This window comes from Neopsephotus bourkii, unplaced genomic scaffold, assembly GCF_033783945.1.
Source record: "Neopsephotus bourkii isolate Nb327-2 ecotype Australia unplaced genomic scaffold, CSIRO-AGI_Nbou_v1 NB_1634, whole genome shotgun sequence".
Classification (NCBI taxonomy): domain Eukaryota; kingdom Metazoa; phylum Chordata; class Aves; order Psittaciformes; family Psittacidae; genus Neopsephotus; species Neopsephotus bourkii.
Window position 1 is genome coordinate 10,210,409 of NW_026902109.1, and position 20,401 is coordinate 10,230,809.

At 39.7% G+C, this 20,401-nt stretch overlaps 2 protein-coding genes and 1 long non-coding RNA gene across 3 annotated transcripts in view; all 3 read right to left on the reverse strand.

Moving 5' to 3' along the window:
• Positions 1–20,401, reverse strand: part of LOC133223239 (uncharacterized) — a 318,819-nt gene that overhangs the window by 116,539 nt on the left and 181,879 nt on the right. The window lies entirely within an intron of this gene.
• CUNH10orf53 (chromosome unknown C10orf53 homolog) lies at positions 12,255–14,682 on the reverse strand. The gene is made up of 3 exons (XM_061373808.1): positions 14,634–14,682; positions 13,313–13,421; positions 12,255–12,344 (listed from the first exon to the last, which is right to left on the reverse strand). Exons 1-3 carry the CDS (start codon positions 14,680–14,682, stop codon positions 12,260–12,262), a joined length of 243 nt encoding a protein of 80 aa, XP_061229792.1. The 3' UTR covers positions 12,255–12,259.
• Positions 15,612–20,401, reverse strand: part of CHAT (choline O-acetyltransferase) — a 35,523-nt gene continuing 30,733 nt past the window's right edge. Inside the window, exon 15 of the mRNA XM_061373774.1 lies at positions 15,612–19,644. Within this exon, the coding sequence (XP_061229758.1) occupies positions 19,375–19,644 (270 nt within the window). The 3' untranslated portion in view covers positions 15,612–19,374. The remainder of the gene's footprint in view (positions 19,645–20,401) is intronic.

Sequence of the window (20,401 nt, forward strand, 5' to 3'; positions counted from 1 at the left end):
GGTGGAAGAGGGTGATGAAGGCAGAAATAAAAGTCACCAAGAAAGTTTGTTGGATGTAGCTAAGCAGACAATGAAGTCTACACGGGACCACATGAGCTGACAGAGAAGTTGGTGATCAGCAGAGTAATTCATCACCTGACTGCAAAAGTAAGACGTGGCAGCACCAACTGCTCGTACTCCCTGGGCTGCTTCCTTTGTTGCTCTGTGCTATTAGGGAACTGTGGAGACTGGTAGCATCCATAAAAAGATCATGTTTGGATGAGGAATCTTGTGTCTGTGCAACAAGAAGTGGGTTCACTGCTTTGTCCAGTTCTAATCCTTGCCTCACATCTCTGTGCAGATATTAGTTCAACTTTGAAGTGCTAATTCCTGATTTAGTCATGCTTTTATATATTAAGAGGAAGGTGGGCAAGCAACAGTTGCTGATCGATGAAAGGCACATGCTGTGGTTTTGTACAAGTAGTAATTGATTTCTTCTGTCCTTTGTGTTTACTTGTTAATTAGGATATCAATTGCCATGTACTTTCATATACTTTTATTGATATAAGTGACGTAAGTGAACCTCAAGAGCTGGTTCTGTGTAAGGTGGCTGATGTATAGCAAGTATTGGAAGGGACAGAACAGCAGGGGTTGTTCCTCTTTGAGGGAGGGAGTGCTTGGCTTCCTGGGAGACACTGCACAGCAAGGTGCTCTCAGGGTAACACTGCTTGTGCTTCCTCCGCGCTGCTAGAAAGCAGGTGTGCACCACTGAACTAGTGTTGTCAGAAGTCCTGTTCCCTCTGCCCCAGGAAAACTTGAGTCTGGGTGAACCTTGTGACTGCAAGTTTCTGCAACACTAGACTATGTAGTGGCAGGAGACTTCTTCCCTTCTTTCTGCTGGCTAGGAGAGGGAACTGCTCAGAGTAAGTGGTGTAGTAGGATGTGGAGGAATGAGGACATGACTTTGTTGCAAGCAGGAAGCAGTAACTAGATGCACAAGGGCCTTGTGTCCATGTGGTGCCTGGAGGGTTATGCTAGATTTGCTGAGCATCCGCTCATAAGAAGTGAGTGGAAAAAACATAGATGAGACTTCAACCCCATGTCCAATTACTTCCCCGGCCTGAGCATGCTCCTGGGACATACTTGTGTTCTTGGCAGTAACTTCTACCCTGCTGCTGCTGTCTCGGCTGTGACATAATAAGCCTTGACAGTTTATGCCTGATTCAGTGTCGGGTGATGGTGGAAATCTTCTTGTCTTGTCAAAATAAAAAGGTGTATTAAAAACTCATAGCAAGATCAGGTACTACTTGTCCAAGCAGATTACCAAAAAGGGATGTGTGCCTTATGCTGTCCCTTTATTTGGCCTGGAGACAATGTGATGGTGAAAAACTAATCCTCCTTTCAGAGCATAAATCTGATGTGGTAAAGTACTTACCATGGGATCCACAACCAAACTTGGTCTAATATTAATGTAACTCAGTAGTGTCCTTTAAAATCAGGCTGATAGCCTTGGGCTTTTTCTCTGGTTGAAACATTGAAGCTAATTCAGACTTTTGAAACCTAATGAACTTGGGAAGTACTGCGTCTGACAGCAGCAAATGCTGTCTCTTGTCCATTTCTATAGCTCAAAACGTTAAGCTGATAATAGCCGTCACCCAAAGTATTTTAATGCTTTTATGAATGCTTGTTTCTGTGGCAAAAATTGAGTGCAGCTAAATATTGCTGGCACTGTTTATTGTATTTTCAGCTTGCATAAGGCAGGTCAGTGCTGCATGAAATATGATAAATGCACTTGTGCCACAGTATACGTCAAAAACAAAATTAACATAGAAATGTTAATGGTGAATGACAGATTTCCATTTTCATTGTGTATCATAGATTGTGGCATAATGGTTACATAAAAAATCCATCAAGAATGTAAAAAACCCTAATAAAATAAAAATGTGCAAACCCAGAATTCTCTGTTATGGCTGTTCTTTTTGACAGTTTCTCCTTTGAGCGTTGGCATTAGCATTCCACTCTGCAAGGGCAGGTCATTTTTCTGTTTTCTTTTTGTTTCCTCAATAGTGGTTTATTTAAATGTGGTAGCAGCAAGGGAGTCAGTGCTTGGACCAAAAAAAAAAAGATGATTGCACAAACCCATTGGGTTAAAAGTGGTACTAGCATTGAGGTTGTGTTAGAATATTTTGTTTATTCTAGTTTTTTAAAGTAATAAGTGAACACGTTCCTACTTCAAGCAGAATTTAAAACATATCAGAACCAGACTGGAATTAATTTATCTGATTTCTGAACACTGGAATTCATTTGTCTAAGCATGTTGATTCTGCGTAAGTTTCTGTTAAATTACCTTTCCTGTTGCCTGCACTATGAGATGGTAAATGTTCAGAAGGTTACTAAAGCATTATAAATTGCTAAATGCATTGATTATACTTATATGCAGAATTCTGCTGCTTTTCTTCAACAAGGCCCCTTGAATAAAAGACTTCTTACAGAGAGATAGGTGCATGTTAAATAGTGCATTATTAAAAATGAATGCAAATTACTGTAATGGCAGCTTTAAACCAGGTTAAGAAATATTTCTGTGATCTCACAGAGAACAAATACTTGTTAGAACTAGCTGACAAGTTAAATACTTTTTACATTCTAAATAGCAATCAATTAATTAATTTCTGTAGAGTGTTTGAAAAGGACTGTAGTAATATATAGGCCTCTTCTGCAAATAGTCTGTGCTGAAATTCAAATCACAGATTAATAACTCACAAGGAAGAAACAGCAAATGTGAGAATCACATCGTATATTTGTGGGTGAGATACCATGTTATGAATGCCTACAACAGCAGAAGACTTGCTAAGACAAACAGCTTCTGTTACAGGATTATTTTTGTTTCCTAGTAGCTGCCTGATGAACTGCACTGGCAGTGGGGGTGTGCTTGGTGGAAACCTTCACTCTGCTCATGACACAGTTGGAGTCAGTCTGCTAGAGCAGAAGAGTAACTTGTTCTCTGGAAAGGGAACCATTCCACATGTTCTAGGAGGTAAAATTTAATGCATGAGACTAGACAAGAAACAGGAATGTGCGTGTATTGTTTCCACTGAGTAGATGAATGTGTGTTGGAGGTGGTTGTTTGTTTCTTTTTCGTTTTATTTTGGTTTTGCTTTTTTTCTTTTGGTTAGACATACACTCACTACTCTGTCAATAAAAAGTCCTTTTGATTGCTGTTAAACAGGTGTCACACAGTATGTGTCTGTTTGCAAAAGAAGTCTTTTTGGTTGCTATTAACTTTGCACAGGTGTGGAAGACTAGTGTTGCTCAACCTAGCTTTTTGCCAGTGGCACAGATGACTTTGAACATTTTTTAAAACATTAAGTAGATGGCTACTCAAGAAATCATGTAAAGCCAAAAGATCCCTAAAAGCGCATGAAGTATCTTTGTAAAGTTAAAAAGTCTGATCAGGATGAAAGACAAAAGTCTGCTATTGTATACTGGTTCTGTGAATTCACTATGTTTAAGTTTTACAGGTATCTCCTCAGGTTGGTACGGGGATTCAATAGGGGGGCTGTTAGGGCACCTGCCAGGATAACAAGTTACCCAGTACAGGTGACCACATAATTACGGCTGATTTGACCTGCCTGTGTGAGGATAGCCAAGCAAATGCTGCCTGTGATTAGTTTGTTTTAATCAGCCAGGCCTATTCTGGCCCAGCTGTTCTGTCTCTGTCTCGTTTGCTATCATCCTCTAAATACTTTGAACACTTTGCCTTCTTTTCCCAGAAGGAAGGTTAATAGCTGGACCCCTGGGCACCTGCAGTGGGGCAGGGGGTTCCTATGCTCTATGGGGCATTGTTGGCTGTTTCTGTAGTAGGAAGGATGGTGTAGTAGGAAGTTACAGAGTTAAGCTATAGTGAATGAAGCTGAGGATGGCTGTTGGGAAACACTCAGGAGGGAAAGGGGGCTGAAGGATCACAGCTACTTATTTTTTGTGAGGGCAGGTAAAAGACCTGGCTGGGGGAGCTGGGTAGGGGTGTCTCATCCTGCCCCTGTGGTGAAGGGAGCACTGTCCTTCAAATTACTGTCAGAGCTTCTGAGGACTTTGAGTCCTAGAGAGGAACCTGTAGTGTGGCTGTGGATTTCTGATGCAAGCCACTGGCAAAAGCTGCTTGGGATGTAAAATACTGCCATTTTCAGTGCAAGTGCACTTAGGTTTGTTTAGAAAAGGTGAGGAAACCTTTGAGTTGAAAGGTGGGAGAGAAATGCATGAGGGTTTTGGTTTTGTTGGGTTTTTTTATTTACTTGTATGTTTTCGGTTGCTTGAGGTTTTGTGATTTTGTTGGTCTGTTTGTTTTTCTCCAAACCCAAGCAACAAAACAACCCCTTAAAAATCAATTTTCTTTCCCTGGGGGATGTGAAGCATGACCTGCCTTTGGCTAGGCTGCAGCCATTATTCCCAGGTGAGATCTGCTGGGACAGATACACTGCGCTGCTGCTCTTCCCTCTCTCTGTGTCCTATAGACAAGATTGCTGATCTTTGGGCTTTGCTGAGTACCTGTCATACAACCTGTCTGTGCTGATGAAAACATGGATCATTATAGTACACTCAAAAAATCTTTGCAGATGAAGGTAATTTTGTATGCATCTTTTTTGCCCTTGTTCTTGGATAGTGAAGGTTACTAAATAGAGTAAGTACAATATGAAACTTTGAAATGTTAAATGGCAAAAGGCATTCAAAACTTCTAATATCTCTGATCAAAAAGTTTTGTGTATTTTTTTTGTTCCTCTTGGTCATTTAGTAGTTCTGCAAAATCCAGTTTTGTAGCAATAGGAGCCTTGATTTGATGGACTATGCTGATTAAGAAATGATTCTTGAACGTTTTTATTCATGTTTATGCAGAACAAGGGCAGAGATTAAGTGGGTACATTTCCTTAATCATCAGTTGAAGATATTAGGAAACAGCATGCGAACTGAAATAGAATTCAGCATATTTGCGAGAATGATATAGATGAATATCGCCTCTTTTCCAATTCTTGTTTTTTTAGAAAACTGTTGAAACCACTTCTGATTTTAGATACTTCTGAACTCTCAGCTTGTGCTTTTCTTAAAGCCATTACTTAAAATGTAGCCTATTATCCGAAAGTAATAAAAGAATAAAAGGATTATTTTTTTTTTTCAGGAAGCAATATTTTAGTGATTTATTAGCTTTGACTGAAAATGTTTCACAGATTTTTTTCAAAGTTTTCAATTATTAATAAGTGCACCAGGCGGTTCCCTTGTGATCTTTTAAGTGATGCAGTCATTAATGGCAAATGGAGATCTAATTTGTTTAGAGGGGAAAACAGTTGTAGTCATCACTAAAGATGCTGTGTGAAACACTGAAATATAATTTCTATTGCAGGAATCTTTACTTCCTATTCAATGACCCATAAATTCATCGATACTCTCACAGAAAAGCACAGAGAAACTTCCTGCTCATGTTTTACCCAACCTGCTTTGTATTCTTCGCCCCTTCAGGAAGGAGGGTGTGCTCAGACTATCACAGTGAAGAAGCCCTGTGTAAGAGCTCAGCTTGGCTCTATTCTTTTCCTTGGATGGATGTTAGTCATTATCAATATAATGGGTTTGTTTTAGTAGTGGTTTAAGTGACTGCATTTTAGTTGGCCTTGCAGTGGAACAGCTGCCTACACAAGGTGTTGGTTGAAAGGCAGCGGTGTTTAGTGGTCTCACAGATCTCTCCCTGCACCTGTGATGCTACATGGGGTAAAGGAAAAAGTTCAGGTCTATGTTGGAAGGTGCCTGAAAACACACCCTTAGTATCCCCTGTCAGAGGCTTGGCTGTGCCATGAAGAAGTCCTCAGGTTTTCTCGCTAGTCTCCCAAAATGACCTGGCTATGAGGTTAATTCTGCATTGATGACTGGAGTAAGCTTGCTTAGCTTTCCAGTAAAGGTCCCGTATCTGCAGTAAGTCAGTTCCACAGAAGAGGCCATCAAGTAAATGTGAACCATCACTGTGTGCTGGGCAGGACTTTGCAAGGGTAAACTTAATTGGTAAAAAGCAAAACACATTTGAAGAAAGAGTATGTTTGCCCATATTTGAAGAAAGAGTGTATTTCCCCAAATGAGTGTTTCCACTGCTGTGGATAAAATAAAGAGGATGTTATTTCATCCAGAGGATAAAATTGTCTAATACAGAACATGATAAAATGACTGTACATACTTCCCCATGACTAGAAATAGATGTTTAAGCAACTGCTCCCAATAGGCTTGTTAAAGATGAAATATTTATTGCTATATGTTAATTAAAGGGTTTAAGCATACTTAAGTAATTTAAAGGGATTTGCTTCATCTTGCTTTCAATAATTTTATGTGATTGAATCCTTCTTCATCAGTTGCTCTTTGTGCTAGAGCAGTTTGCACAAACATATCCTTAACTAAACAGCATTTGCAATGTTGATTATATTGTACAGAATGAATAGTGAAAAACCTTCCTCATGAATTTCATGGCCCAAGCAAAATCAAATTCCATCAGAATTAATGTTTTTGCATGTGCACTAAAACACAATAGCTTTTCAAGTCTAGAAAAATCTTGTTTAGATACAGTAAAGTTATATGTTACCCCTGGGATATTAGTCTCTGACATTAGCAACCAGTTTTGAAGAAATCTGTGTATACGTACTGTTTTTGGAGGTTTAATGTGAGAAATACATACTTACCATGTAAGTCATCTTCCTTCCCCTGAACAGCATAGAACCATAAATATTTTGTGCCTTTACGTCTTAAATACATTTTTGTGCAACATATATGGCACAAAATTACTTTGAGGAAAATTTTTGGTTTATCAGAACTTCAAGCTACTGTTGAGAAAGAGCTGATAAAGAGCTGAAGCTTTGTGTTGCCTAGGGACTCTTCATCACAACAGCCTACTGCCTATTCAAAAGGAAAGATAAACAGAAATAAAGCAACTTAATCTCCAGTGAATCTAAATGGTTCCTAGTTACACTCTTAGATAATTAACTTCTCCTGTGATGTGCTCATTTAATAGATACCTGGTCATATGTGACCATGTTTATTTAATGTGATCTGCAATATTTATACCACAATACACCCTTCTCATTATAAAACTGACATTCTTTATTTACACCCACATTCTGAAGCTCTTGCTTAGACAAAACTCTACAGGCTTCAGAAAGATGTATCTGAGCATGCACATCAGTATGTGACTGCAAATAAATGACTTCTGCAGGGACTGTCGGGGGGGAGGGGGAAACCCACTAATATTTTTCCTTCTCAGCATCACTCTTCTGGTATTTATAAGCAGGGTTATAAACATTAAAAAATTAGGGACATGCTGCATAAAGTGTGATTATTATTATATTTTAGGGTTTTATCACAGCCCTCAAGCCCCTCATTAGACTACAGTAAAGTTGTATTTTTGATAGTGAGCGCAGTGTTACGCAGCCTATGAGCTTAGCAGATTTATGCAGAGCTTAAACTTTGTAGAACTTGTGTCTGTAACAAAACCCAAAGGGAAATAAGCAGAGATCTCTGTAGCATATTCTGTCCCCCGGAATTAATTCCAAGGCCTATGACAAAGACCACTAATTTGTAATAGTTCTGGCTGTACTTCACATGACCTTGGTGAATGCCGCCTTGGTACATTCACATGTACACATGTATGAGAGGAAATGTTTGTGTCTGAATAACACCTATGTATGTGGGTGCAGAGCAACCCTGTCTTGTCTTAAAACTGCCTGACAAAATTGATCTAAACTGAAAGTTGTAGCAAGTAAATGGCCACATTTCAAATTAATCTTAATTAGTAATGCATCTTGTCTGTCACTGGAATGAGCCTATGCTGAGTTGAGCCTTGTAAATATGTTCCTTGACAGAGCAAAAGAATCCAGCATGTCTTCTGTGGGCTGTTCTCCACTTATAACTCATGGGCATTGATAGGGAATGTTCTGGGTATTTTAAACAAAAATACCTTAAAATAACCAAAAGAGTTCCGAGCAGTTGAAAGCAGCAGTTAAAACCAGGAGAACCGCTTTGTCCCTCTCTTTGGAGCTGAAAATCAATTCATTTTAAAAAGTAAGTCACCGGAATAAAGCATTTCCCCACACCAACAGCAGAGTGCTGTACAACGAGTTTTAAAGCACTTTTCACTGGAGAACTGGAAAACACAAAATCTGAGACTCAGAGCTGGTATCTCCATTTCAGATGCAGGAGATAGATATGTGATTTCCTGCACACTATAAAGTGAATCTGTCATGGGCTTTCTCTTAATGTGTAAAAACGAGGTATGGAAGTTTTTAGTGCTGTGTTTAATATCATGGTACTGAATGGCCAGTATGCAAATGAACAGGAAGGAAATTTATGTATGGTATCACTGATTTTTTTTTTATTTATTTTTAATAAAACCCAAACCAACAAAAAAGCAAACAAGCCAACAATTAAAATAATTCAAGTTTGTTCCTCTAATGAAGTTCAAACTCTTGTCCAAGAATTGTGCCATTATCAGCTGTATGTTACTTTATTTTTCCAACTACACTATTAGAAGTGCACCCATGGGAAGCTGATGATTACCATTGTACAGTCACTTTAAACCAAGCAGAACATGTCTGAGAATAAATAGCACCTTTTCAACTCTTCTTGAGTAATTGTATGGAGTGATTTCCTTCCCATGCACCACTTCCGTCACTGCAAAAGAACTCCCAAGTCCATTGTAGGGTGGTTTTGATCAGGCTGGCCACCATGAAAGTGTACACCTCTCCTAGCAATAGCTGTGCCACTTTGCCATTAGGCTTCTGAGAACAAGCTACTTGATAATTAAGTAGCTGCCGTCTTTAATATGGTAATGTGTGGTATAAATGCCTTCAGCACTTATAAGGGGAAGTGTTTCTTTGAGATGTATGGCTTGTGCAACTGTTGGCAGTGATGGGCAAGAGAAAAATCTTCCTGTGTGCTGAGAATGTAAAGAGTATGTCAGTAGTGTGCTAGATAATGATGGCTTGCTCCTTTTTAAATGTTCTCCTCGTATGCAGAAGAAGCTTCATCTCTCTTCCTACTGTTTGACACCAAACACCAAAAAAGTACCTAAAAGGAGCTCAGGGATCCCACAGTCTATACTTGGTAGACTGTGTTGCTCTGTGGAGATGCCTCTCGTCGTCTGTTACAGAGGTAGCCCAGGGCAAGCCAGCTCCTAAACTAAGTGCTTCAATAAAGCCTCTGCAATTAAATGTGACAAACTCAGGCACATTTGATTGGGCTGGCCTCTCAAAACTTTGGAGATGTGTTCTGCAAGGGGGGGTGGACTGGGTGCCACCCAACCATGCTGCTGTGCAGCCTGTGCCTGGTGCAGTTGTTTTCACCTTAATGTATCAAATGGTATTAATTTGTTTCTTGATAGCTAATGATTTTTTTTATTTTCCCTCCCCTTTTGAAGAAGTTGCTGGAAAAACTGTCAGATCTTTTTGAGCCATTTGCAAAACATAAGGGAATGCACATCATAGAGCTTAATCGTGTTATAAGAGATTGTTACTCTGAAAGGCAAACTATTTTAGCTCTATTGTGTTATTGTGCCATTAGTACCTTTGACTGCCAACTGTGCAGCAGCGGGGCTCCAATCAATGGGGGCCTATGTGTATTTTCCATTGCAAATAGTGCCAAGGATAGGAGGGAGAGAGGCTCTTAGCGGTACAATTTTTTCAGTGATTAATAATACTTGAGATCCATTTCAGTGATCAGAAATGTGTCTTAATGAGACAATTAGTCAAAGCATAAAAGCTGCACAGTAATTTAGTTGGTGTTACTACTGGAATAATTTGCTGCCACTGTTTTCTTCCTCCTGATTTGACTTTGTCACAATAGGCTGGGTGAAAGACATTGTAGAGAGGACTTGCAGGCTAGGTTCAGCTTTCAAATGGCCATGATTATCTGTGGGGCAGATAATCTGTTTAAAAATGAGGGAGACTTTGAGGAAAAAAAAGTGGTTGTTTCACATATAAAACCCTGAAATGCCTTTGTCCAATTGGCTACCTTCAAATAGCCAGCTTTCTGCTAGTGCCATGGCAACTAATCACAAGTAGCATTTGGGGGATGAGTACCAAACTGAAAGGGCTACTTCAAGTTTGTATTTGTTTTTCCCTCCTGTAACAAAAGCACAATAACAGGGCTTGAGATTTCTTGATGCATTCTAGCTGTCTGTGTTCAAAAATGTCTGATGGAGCTAATTTTTAATCTCACTGGAGGATATCTCATCATCATATTAAAAATCTTTTTCATCTGTTTCTGATCTTTCACGATTTGGCTGTAGTATCACTTTAAAGAAAAGTGAGAGCAGTTGTTCTCAAGCCATACTTGAAGTTTGCTGCTCCTTTTTTCACCCTGAAGCCTTGTGTTCCTCAAAGTTTGTTTGTATTTATTCCGTGTTGATCTATTAAGGCTTAATATCTCCCTACACAACTGCTGTCACTCTGACTTGGAGGTGTGTCAGAAGTGTCCACAGGGTGATGGTGCAGAAGGCACTGAATGCAGCAAAAAACCTTAGTTTTAAAAAAACCGAACTAGTCACATTGGTGACTGCCTGGAGTGTTTCGATTGATGTTCAGGGTGTTCTGTGCTCAAGAAGTCTGAGGGGTTTGGGGAGCAAAGAATTGACATTACTTAAACTAACTTTATCTAATTAATTTTCAATTACCTAGGAGGCCAATAGACAATTTACTGCCAGAGCACAAGGCCATCTGTTGGTTTCCCACTGGCAAATGCAGTAGGGTGGGTTTGTTTTAAAGCCCCTCCCTGTGCTGAGGGCTGCACTGGGGCTGAAGGCTGGAGCTGGGCTGCAGTGCAGGACAGGACAGTAGTTACGGGGTCAGGGTTACAGCAGGGTGTGAACAAACTTGCTGCTGTCCTGGGCAGAACTAGAGTGGGCCAGATGCTGAAATCCCTGTCTGCTTTCTGTGAATGCACGCAGTGCCTTTGTGACCTGTGCCAAGCTTAATTGTATTGATCTTCTCAATACAGATCAGTCTGCATGTGTCCACTTTCTAACCTTGTCATGCCAGAGTTTCAGAGCACAAACGTGTTTCAGACTTCTAAAGTGACAATAGTTTCTGTTTCTCTTGACTTTTTGAGTATTTTTTTTTCCTCACCAAATAATGTTATAATCCCTCTGTCATCTACAGGTCACAGGAAAGGGACTATATTTGAACACTGTAATTGTGTTATTTTGATAGCAGTTTTGTGATAAATCAGTGTTGCTGAAAATGTGGTTTGTTTATTTATAACTGCAGCTGTCTCCCTGCAGGTTGCAGCTGATAGGAGATACCAAGTGATTCTTTGGTTTTATGCTGGACAGCCTATCTCTCCTGCAGCTGCACTAGAAACTACAGCTTTGCTGCCTAGCACACCTGAGCCTTAACAAATGCCATGTTTCTTTATTCAGACCACTCTGTTGGGATGCGAAGACTAACCTTTCTTTCATAAGTAATTATGAGCCAAAGAGAAAATCACTCAGGGTAGAATCATGTAATATCAGGTTCATGTGGTCCAGCCTTTCCTGGCACAACCACCATTCTGGAGTATGGCTTTTTGCAAACTGCTGAATTCTCCGGTCTCAGAAGTGTTTTTTTAAATGAAGTTGAGGTTGAGAGTATATGTTGACAGATCAGGAGCAAAAAAGAAACTTTCATACTTGAGTTATCTGGGGGGAGGGGAAATAGAAAGAAAAAAGCAGCATTCCATTACTGGAATATCAGTTGTGGTGGCACGAAGTCATCTTTAATCCTGTCCTTATGGCTATGCCAACTTTTTTCTCTTTATACCTTTGGGCTGTGTCTAAAGATGCACGAATATCCTGAGACATTTCTGGCCAAGAGAAGATTGGAACCGGCACATCTGTGTGAATATGTATGGGTTAATCATCAGCTATGAATGACTTTGAAATTGCTGTCTTTGACATAGGAAACTTTCTAGAAGTTGAAAGAATGAAAGATATCCAGGAGCTTCATGCTTCTTTTAATTACAATAAAATTATTATAACTACATGCATGTCAGAGTTCTATATGAATTTGTAATATTCAGGGTGGTAATGTATGACTGGTTCTGGAAAAGGTGGTATATGTTCTTATTTGGTTGACACATTGGATGCAACGAGCAAGATTACATAGAGCTTCATTAAATGACCTAGAAGTGTAAAGACTGTATCCGACTGTATCCTGACATTTCTAATATCTTTGTATTGCAAGTAAATCACCTGACAAAACCAAGGTAAAGGGGAATGGGTCCCTGTAAATCAGTAAGCATTTAATGCTGCTCTTCTGGCTTCTCCACAGAGTGGATACAACTTGCCATCACCTCCCAGAGGAGGAAAAACACAACTTACAAAGTATGTGCAAGTAAATTTATTCTCATTTTACATTTATGTTTCGTTCCCTAACATCTACATTCCTTTGCATTTTCCCTCATAGTACTTGGACCCAGCTTGGCTTTACCCTGGTTAGCTGTACAAGCTGAGATCGATTTAGCTTTGATCTGGATTTGAAACAGAGAAAGAAATGAATGCAGCAGTGCAGGCAGTTCAGCAGCTGGTAGCATGGCCTATTAAGTCAGGACGTCACTGTCTAGTGTAATCCAGAAAACCCAGTGTATCTTGTGGGAAGACATTTACAGCTGAAATCTCCTGGTTCCTGGCTTGTCTGTCTCCCTGTCAAGAAGATAAAACCAACCTGAAAGTTGTGTTGGAAATGTCCTGGGAATCCTTGGTCAGTTTTTTGCTTTCTCCACAACTCCAGTCGCCAGCCCTAGAGAGGCTGTTGAAAAGTGGGGAGATGAGAAGCAGTAACTTGCAGCCTTTCTCTGGAAGCCACTTACACAGGAGATGAGAAAACTTGAGCCCTGAGCTCCTCACCTCACCTACAGCAAAGAATGATTAAAAAGAAATCGTTCTGTGTGAGGCACTGGCATGGTGTTACCTGTGTTTTGCTGGGGAGGGAAAGAGGGAAGACAAAAAACCCACATAAACTAAGGCCCAAGCAAAATATGGCATGAACTATTTTGAAAGCAAAAAGATACTCTAATATCTCTGCGGACTAAAACCTAGCAGGTTTTCTTGTCACTGTGTGCTGGTGCATACGAGAAGGCCCCAAAAGGCGCTTTCCCAAGCATGGCCTTAACTCCCAAATCATCCTCTCTTCCTGACTATGCCCTTCAAATTACCTCCAACATAAAGGAGTGCAGAGCTTTAAAGTGTTAATGTTGACAGAAACTGGCTGTTTATGTCTAGGAAGCACTCAGTTCAGAATGTAAGTGCTTTGAGTAAGAGACTGCAATGAATGAAAGTCTCTACTCTCCAAAATCCAGATCATTAATGCTGCAGTGAAATACGGTCTTGCCGTTGACCACCAGCTCTGCAGTGTTCCACTCTGGTATCTGTTTCAGAATAAGCTGATGTTCATCTGCTTGCAGAGCAGGTGGAAAAGGGCAAAGCAGTGGCCAGTACAGTATTGCTTCATTTCCTCTGAATTTCCTCTAAGCTTGAGCACTTAGGAGGGCAAAGAGTGAAAAACAGTGTTAATGTAGTTAGGTGCTGTACAAAATTCCCCACAAGTCCTATCAGCTTTGATCTTTGGCTTCACTATTATTACATTAATGTATCTCCTTTGAATGGAGCCTCCACCCTCTGTCATTTCTCATTCTAGCAGTAAAAGGCAAGAAATTCATTATGTACTTGTATTTGCTATTAACTGGCACAGCAGCCATAAGAAATGCAATGTATTTATTTGTAAGTACCATGGAATAAGGCTAAATTCAAAAGAAATCTCCAATAAATGTTAAGATGGTGCTATGGAACAGCTGGAACATTAAGTGAACAACCTTGATAACCCAATTGTTCATTGACGCATAATTCATTTTGCTTCTACTGAAAGAGTAATTCCTCAGGACATTAGAGATTTTGTGAACCTGAGAATCAAACCAGAAGGGACAAAATTCTCTCTTAACCCACGTATTTGTTTAGATAAATTATGTGCTTTTGGGGTTTATTATGTTGCATTGTATAGGGTTGTAAATTAGTCAGAACTGGAGAAATAAGAGAACTGGCTGATAATGCAATTCCAGCAACACAGAAATGCTACATGGTTCTGCCTGGGCCCCCCAAAGATGTACATACTTTTTAATTCATCTTACTCTGTTGACTTGTTTTACAAGGCAGAAGCAGATTTCCTGTACAGTTGGCAGTTGGGACCTCACCTTTCCCAGTTTTTATCAGCTATGATGTGTTAAGCCGGAGACCCCATACTGACCAACCCACATCAGCTATTTTGGCAGGTAGGGTTAGCAGTTCCTCTGTCCTGGTTCCGCTGTAGCTGTATGATTTGCAGGAGTTGGTGGTCCTCAAACATTTAACCTGACTGCGTCCATCTGTGACAGCTCTTTGCAGCATTTTAATTCAACTTATTGCCAAACTACAGAAAGTGGCTGAAAAAGGAGTCTGGTTCATAAAGCAGCATGCCATCAGCTTCTGCTGCTGTTGTGTCATCCTCGGAAGGTGGCTTTCACTGCTTCCTAGCAGACTTCTGGGGCAATCTCTGGCAATCAATTCACATTTATAAAATGGGTGAGAGAGATGACATCACTGTATTGTCAACTCTAAATTAGAAAAAAAACACCCAAATCTACTAGTTTCTCTAGGTTGAGGCCTGGACTCTCTTGGTCCATGACGGGTACATTGCAAAGACCTAGCAACCCCAGTAAGAAAATCTAAATGAGTTGCCAGTAGCACAGATATTGCATTAACTCATGCTCTTTGTAAGTTTCTAGTGTCAAGCAAATAGTGTTTTTTCTGTTACTGAGTTTACCTTTCTCTTATTGGACACATCTAAAATGTGATCTAAAGCCTTTATAATCACAAAATGTTATTTATGCGAATACTTTACGTCATACAGGCATGCATACAATTTGATTTACCTTCGGTGCTAGCTAACCCTGCAATACTCTGAGGCGCTGCTCCTCTGCCAGACCTGTGATGAGGCCCTTTCAAGCCCTGGGGCAATGCTCTGAGCTGCACAGCCCGGTTAGTGCCCAATGGAAGGAGTCGGGCTGCAAGCGGGACCAGTTGGGGTGAGCCCCGCTCCAAAGCAGCTCAGCTGCCCCTGAGCCGAGGTGCCTGCTGCCCGCCTTAGGCTGATGGCTGGGCATTCAGGTTGAGCTGTAAGGAGCAAAAATTACTTTGTACTCCCCAGTACTTTGCTTTATAGCTAAATTTGAGCTTAAACATTTTCACCTTTGGTTTACAAGTTTATTTCAAACGGGTTTTAATGAGGTTTGTGTAACTGTAGAAGAAAAATATATACACACTGTAATACAAGCTAATTTTAGCAAATGTGAAAGATGGAAGTGTCTGTTCTTTCTGAGGCGTGTTGAAGAACCAGCTCTTTCCTTTGTCATGCACATAATGTGACTGGTAGAGCCTCCCTTCACAGGCTGTGAGCCACCCTGTGCTGACACCCTGCGGTACTGCCCATTAGGGGCCATTACCAGTGCTTTCCGGATGTCCCTCCCTTGAGAGGCCCATGGGCTCCCGTGCAGCATGGTGGGGTCAAGGAGCTTGTGGGGCAGGGGCTGCCTGACACAGAAAGGCAACAAGGTCTTCGCTCTGGTCGTTTTTATTGGCGGTGTGGAACAACATCTTTACATAAGCTGAATTTGTGTCACCAGCGTACTCTTCAGGTCACATACATTAATATAGACAGATAAATATATCTCAGTAGAGCACAAAACGTAACAGAAACAGTGTGCTGTAAATACACATTTACATTTGTCATAAATCTATACTATTGTATAAAAATAAAAGTATCACTAAAATATTTTTGTCTTTGCAACCCATACATCAGAAGTTCAGCTGTAAGTCACAACCACGTCTTGCTCAGCTATGGATCGCACAGGAGTGCTCAGGGGGTTGAGATCAGGGTCTCACCCCGAAACACCACCACTTGGAAGTCAAGTTCCTTTTGCTTTTGTTTACTGTGAATATAAATATTCACAAATATTGTCTTTTTAATTTCTACATCCCATTTCTACACATGGGTGTACCCCTACAGAGAGAGTGAAACCATTACCTTCTTAAAAGTCGCTTGTGCAGGGTTTGTACGATCCCAGTACCACTGAGAGGTCTCATTAAATCATTGCCACTTCATAGAAACCTCAAATGGTTTAGGTTGGAAGGGACCTTAAAGATCATCCAGTTCCAGCTGCCTGTCATGAGTAAAGCCACCTTTAACTAGACCAGGTTGCTCAAAGCTCCATCCAACCTGGCCTTGAACACTGCTAGGGATGAGGCAACCACAGATTCTTATATTAATGAAATTACACATAGCTCATTGATGAAGATTTTCTCCCTTTTCATGATGAACAATCTATTCCATAATCTTCTGTTTGGAAACATTTTAAAATCCTCACATTTGATTTCCATAAATGCATGTGCACAGGCTGTGTATTTTTCAGGAGAGAACTTAAGTTGTATAATACATGTATTTTAAAATAAAAACCTAAGAAAAGTGCCTGTTTCCTGAAATGGGACCATACCACATGGATTCTGTAGAGGGTTCTGTTAACTGAGAAGCAGCCTAGTCCCTTATGAAGCTCCTGCTGGCAAACACAAAAATTCATAATGCCCTGTGCCATGAATTTTATCCGTGATTTAACCAGGACCCTCCAATTTAAACATACCTGAACTGAGTCTGAAGTCTCTTGAACAAAGTCTGGTACTTTGCAGATACTACTTTTAATGCGTATTAGCTGAGGTACACAAATGCCTTCCTCTGCAGGGACCGAGTTCAGTGAAGCTGCTCATTCAGGCACTCAAGCTGAATACTAAAAGCAGCTCACTAAGTATCTGAGATACAAGTATGGAATGGTTGTTAGCTAAATAAATAAGAAGTATGAGTGATCGTTCATTTCTTCCTCAAGTAAAAATATAGTGTTAGTATTTTCCATTATCAGTTTCCAGTGCTGGAGAATCCAAAACACCCGTTATGGCAGCTGTAGACAAGGAAGGGATGCTTAATGATAAACTGGTGTGCTCATAGTGTCTGCCTGAATTCTCAGTGGCTGTGTGGTGAGTACAGTGCATGAGCTGCTGTTGTAATTCCAGCCAAAGAAGTAAAATGAAAACACAGGTAATATTTGCAAATAAGTATCAGTACCCATGGAACTAAGAATGCAAAATAAAATTATGTGTTTCATTAGAGGCAAATTAATAATCAAATAACTATTCACAGCATTTTTATGTCCTTATATGGTTATAATTTTAGACATACAATTCTATGAAAAAATTGTAGTGTTACATTTATGTTGAAAATGCAGAATGCATTTGTAGTGACATGACACTGAACAAAGCAAAATTACTGGGAAAGTTTCAAAGTAATTTTCATAATTATAGTATAGGAACAATTTAAAGTCATGTTTTGAACAGTATATTCATTAAGTGAACACTTGGTTGGACTAACAGTCTAACGGTGTTCTTGCTTGTTTAACCGTTTTTCACTTTGGGACAGCTTTTAAGCCAGAATATTATTTACACAATCTAAAAATAGATTTTGTCTTTGGTTTGAACCACAGCTCATGGAGTAATAAAACATACATATTTTTAAGTGTATGCATTAACTTAAAAAAATGAGCCCAGCTTTCCGTCACTATAAGTCATCACGGTTGATTTGCTCCAACATAGCTGACTTTTGATTGAGCTCCAACTGATTATCAGGCCCACTGTGCTTTCATATATGGGGTTGTGGGTAGCCTTTATCCAGCAGACTGCTTAATTGCATGTACACAATGCCAAAGAGCCAGTAAAATAAGCATGGATGTATATGATCTATTGAATCTGTATCTAGAATTCTCGAACAGAAACATATCTGCCCTTCAAGTTTATTGTAATAAATCTATTCTCCTGCTCTTAGGCTTGGGGGTGCTTAAGCATGTGATTGTTCAGTCTATAAAGGAAGAAGAAACATCTACACTTCTCCACAGGCAGGTAAGCAGTCCCTGGCCAGGCTTCCAAGTATGCTCCAGCTTGCCTAGCAAAGGACCCTCACTGGAGTTAGTGCATGTTCTTTTAGACAGTAAGTTGTGTTCTAACAATGATGACTGAACACCTCTAAGCAAGGTAACATATTTCAGCTCGAAAGTGCCTGAAACTGTCAGTCCTTTGAAGGATTTGTAGGGAATGAAAGAGATAAAGAGAAAAACCTCACGATAACACTAGCAGACTATGGGAATTACGAGATACCATATTATTTTCCTGATTGAATTTACTGTCTATTGCAGAATATGATACCCTACATCTACTATTAAAAATATAAAATATAAATCCCTCCCAGATGGGTTGATGCAAAGGTGATATGAGTACCAGTACTCTTAAACTGGTATTTATAGCACTATCTTGGAGACTTCTTTATATTGCAAGTTTGCTCTTCATTCTAGTAATTTATTGCTCTTTGATTTTGTTTGGTTGCATACACATTCCTGCTAGTCACAGTGACTAAATTCATTCCTGTGCAAACAAAAAAGGTCTAGAGTAGGATTGAATTGCACTTATGCTTTGTGCTTTGCCTCTCTGTCAGATTGGATTTTGCTCACTGATAGAATGAAATAATTAAGTCAATTCATTACAGACAAAATTCTCACAGCTCTCTGTGATGATGGATCTTCTCTCCAATATGCTGCTTTCAGAATAGTACTGTGCTTGAGGCCAGTGCACACCAGAATAAATACTAAACTATTTCTGCAGCATTTCTATATTGGGGGAGCATGCAAACACAAGTGGAAATCTGTCTGTGGAAATACAAGGTGGGAACTCTCAAACGTTTTCCTTACATAGTAAATAGAATGGTGGAATTAAATAGTTTTCATGCAAATTTTCAAGATTTAATGGCATCAGCCTATTATTTACAGTGTTTATTTCAACATTCCCAATAGGGGAAATGTCTTTGTATTTTTTTTTCCTCTACATGCAAACCTTGCAGGAATAGATATGCATATTTTAGAACTACTTGCAGGGAATATTAACTAATTGGTGTGCCTTAGTGTTTAATTTATGTCATACACAAACTTACTCAATTCTTTAGGTGATAAAATGGCAGAAGTTAATTATGGTTAGAAGTGGTAGTACAACACATGCTTGTATTACTTCCTCCTTCATTTCAACCGGTGAGACCAAGCCTTTTTGCCTGGTGAGGTTTCAAGTGAGAAATGTTAGATTTAGTACATACAGCGTTTTAAATGTTGGCAGCAATGTAAAACAAATGACATTTTGGTTCTACACTAAGGTATTACTAGTACTATCTTGCCTTTGAAAGACTGTGTCATTGCTTCTTCATCAGGTGGATTCAGGAGAATATTTCTCACAGCCTTTCAGAGCTTGCGGTCACTCTGCAGCTGTGTGGCTGCTTCTTGTTTAGCAAGTGGCTTTGCCACAGTGGAACTGCACTTGTTGCACAGATCTCTCACTTCTAGGAGACTTTCTTCCACAGCTTTTGCAAACATGTCTGAGGAGGTTTCTTTACAGTCTTTAAAGCTTGAGATGCAGAATAATATATGCTCTGGTTGAGGGTTATAACATGCCCCATAACCATTGGGCACCACAGGCCCATAGCAGCAGAACATTTCCATAGTAGTTGGGACCTGGTTGCAGGGAGAAGGTAAGGAGTGATCTCTAATTAATCAGGGCAACTGAAATCAGCTGGTTAGCAATGAGGAAAAAGATAAACAAAAGCTACAAGTCCTAGAAATGTGGTGAGTTCCCCCTGTGCAGTATCACTGCCTTCAGAAGTCTGGTACTAGAAACTGACACTTAGAAGGTAAAGGTTGATCTCACTATAGAATTTGGTTGCTCTGTTTGTTTGCCACAGTTTGAAAATGGGTATAATTTAAAGTGAATATGGTATTTCTTTGCTCACTTTCTGTAGACCTGTAACAGCTATAAGCTTTTCTACTGATAGGGAATTTTTAAGGCTATGTGAAATTCTGATATACAAAATTATGATACATAAAACTTCTCTGAGGTTTTTAATGTTAAGGTTATCTTATGGTTATGTTATACTTGTAGTGCGAAGACTCTAATCATAGAAATTAATATTGTCCATTTTTAATGATAATTTATAATTTTGGTGTTGTATAAAAACATGCTTTAATGCATTTCGGTGCTACTTTTCTATTACATCTCAGTTTAATCATGGTATAATACAGGAGTGAAACACTTTCTCCTGCAGAAAGCGAAAGATGTGTCAGAAATCTGTATGTTTCAGTCTTTGTGTACATGGGCCTTCACAAATAACATTTGGCTTTTTAATGGTGTAGAACAAGCCATTAGTCCTGCTAATAGAGCCATAGAATTGTCAGATAAATTTGCTGTGCAGCAGCCCAAGGCCATAAAGCTATT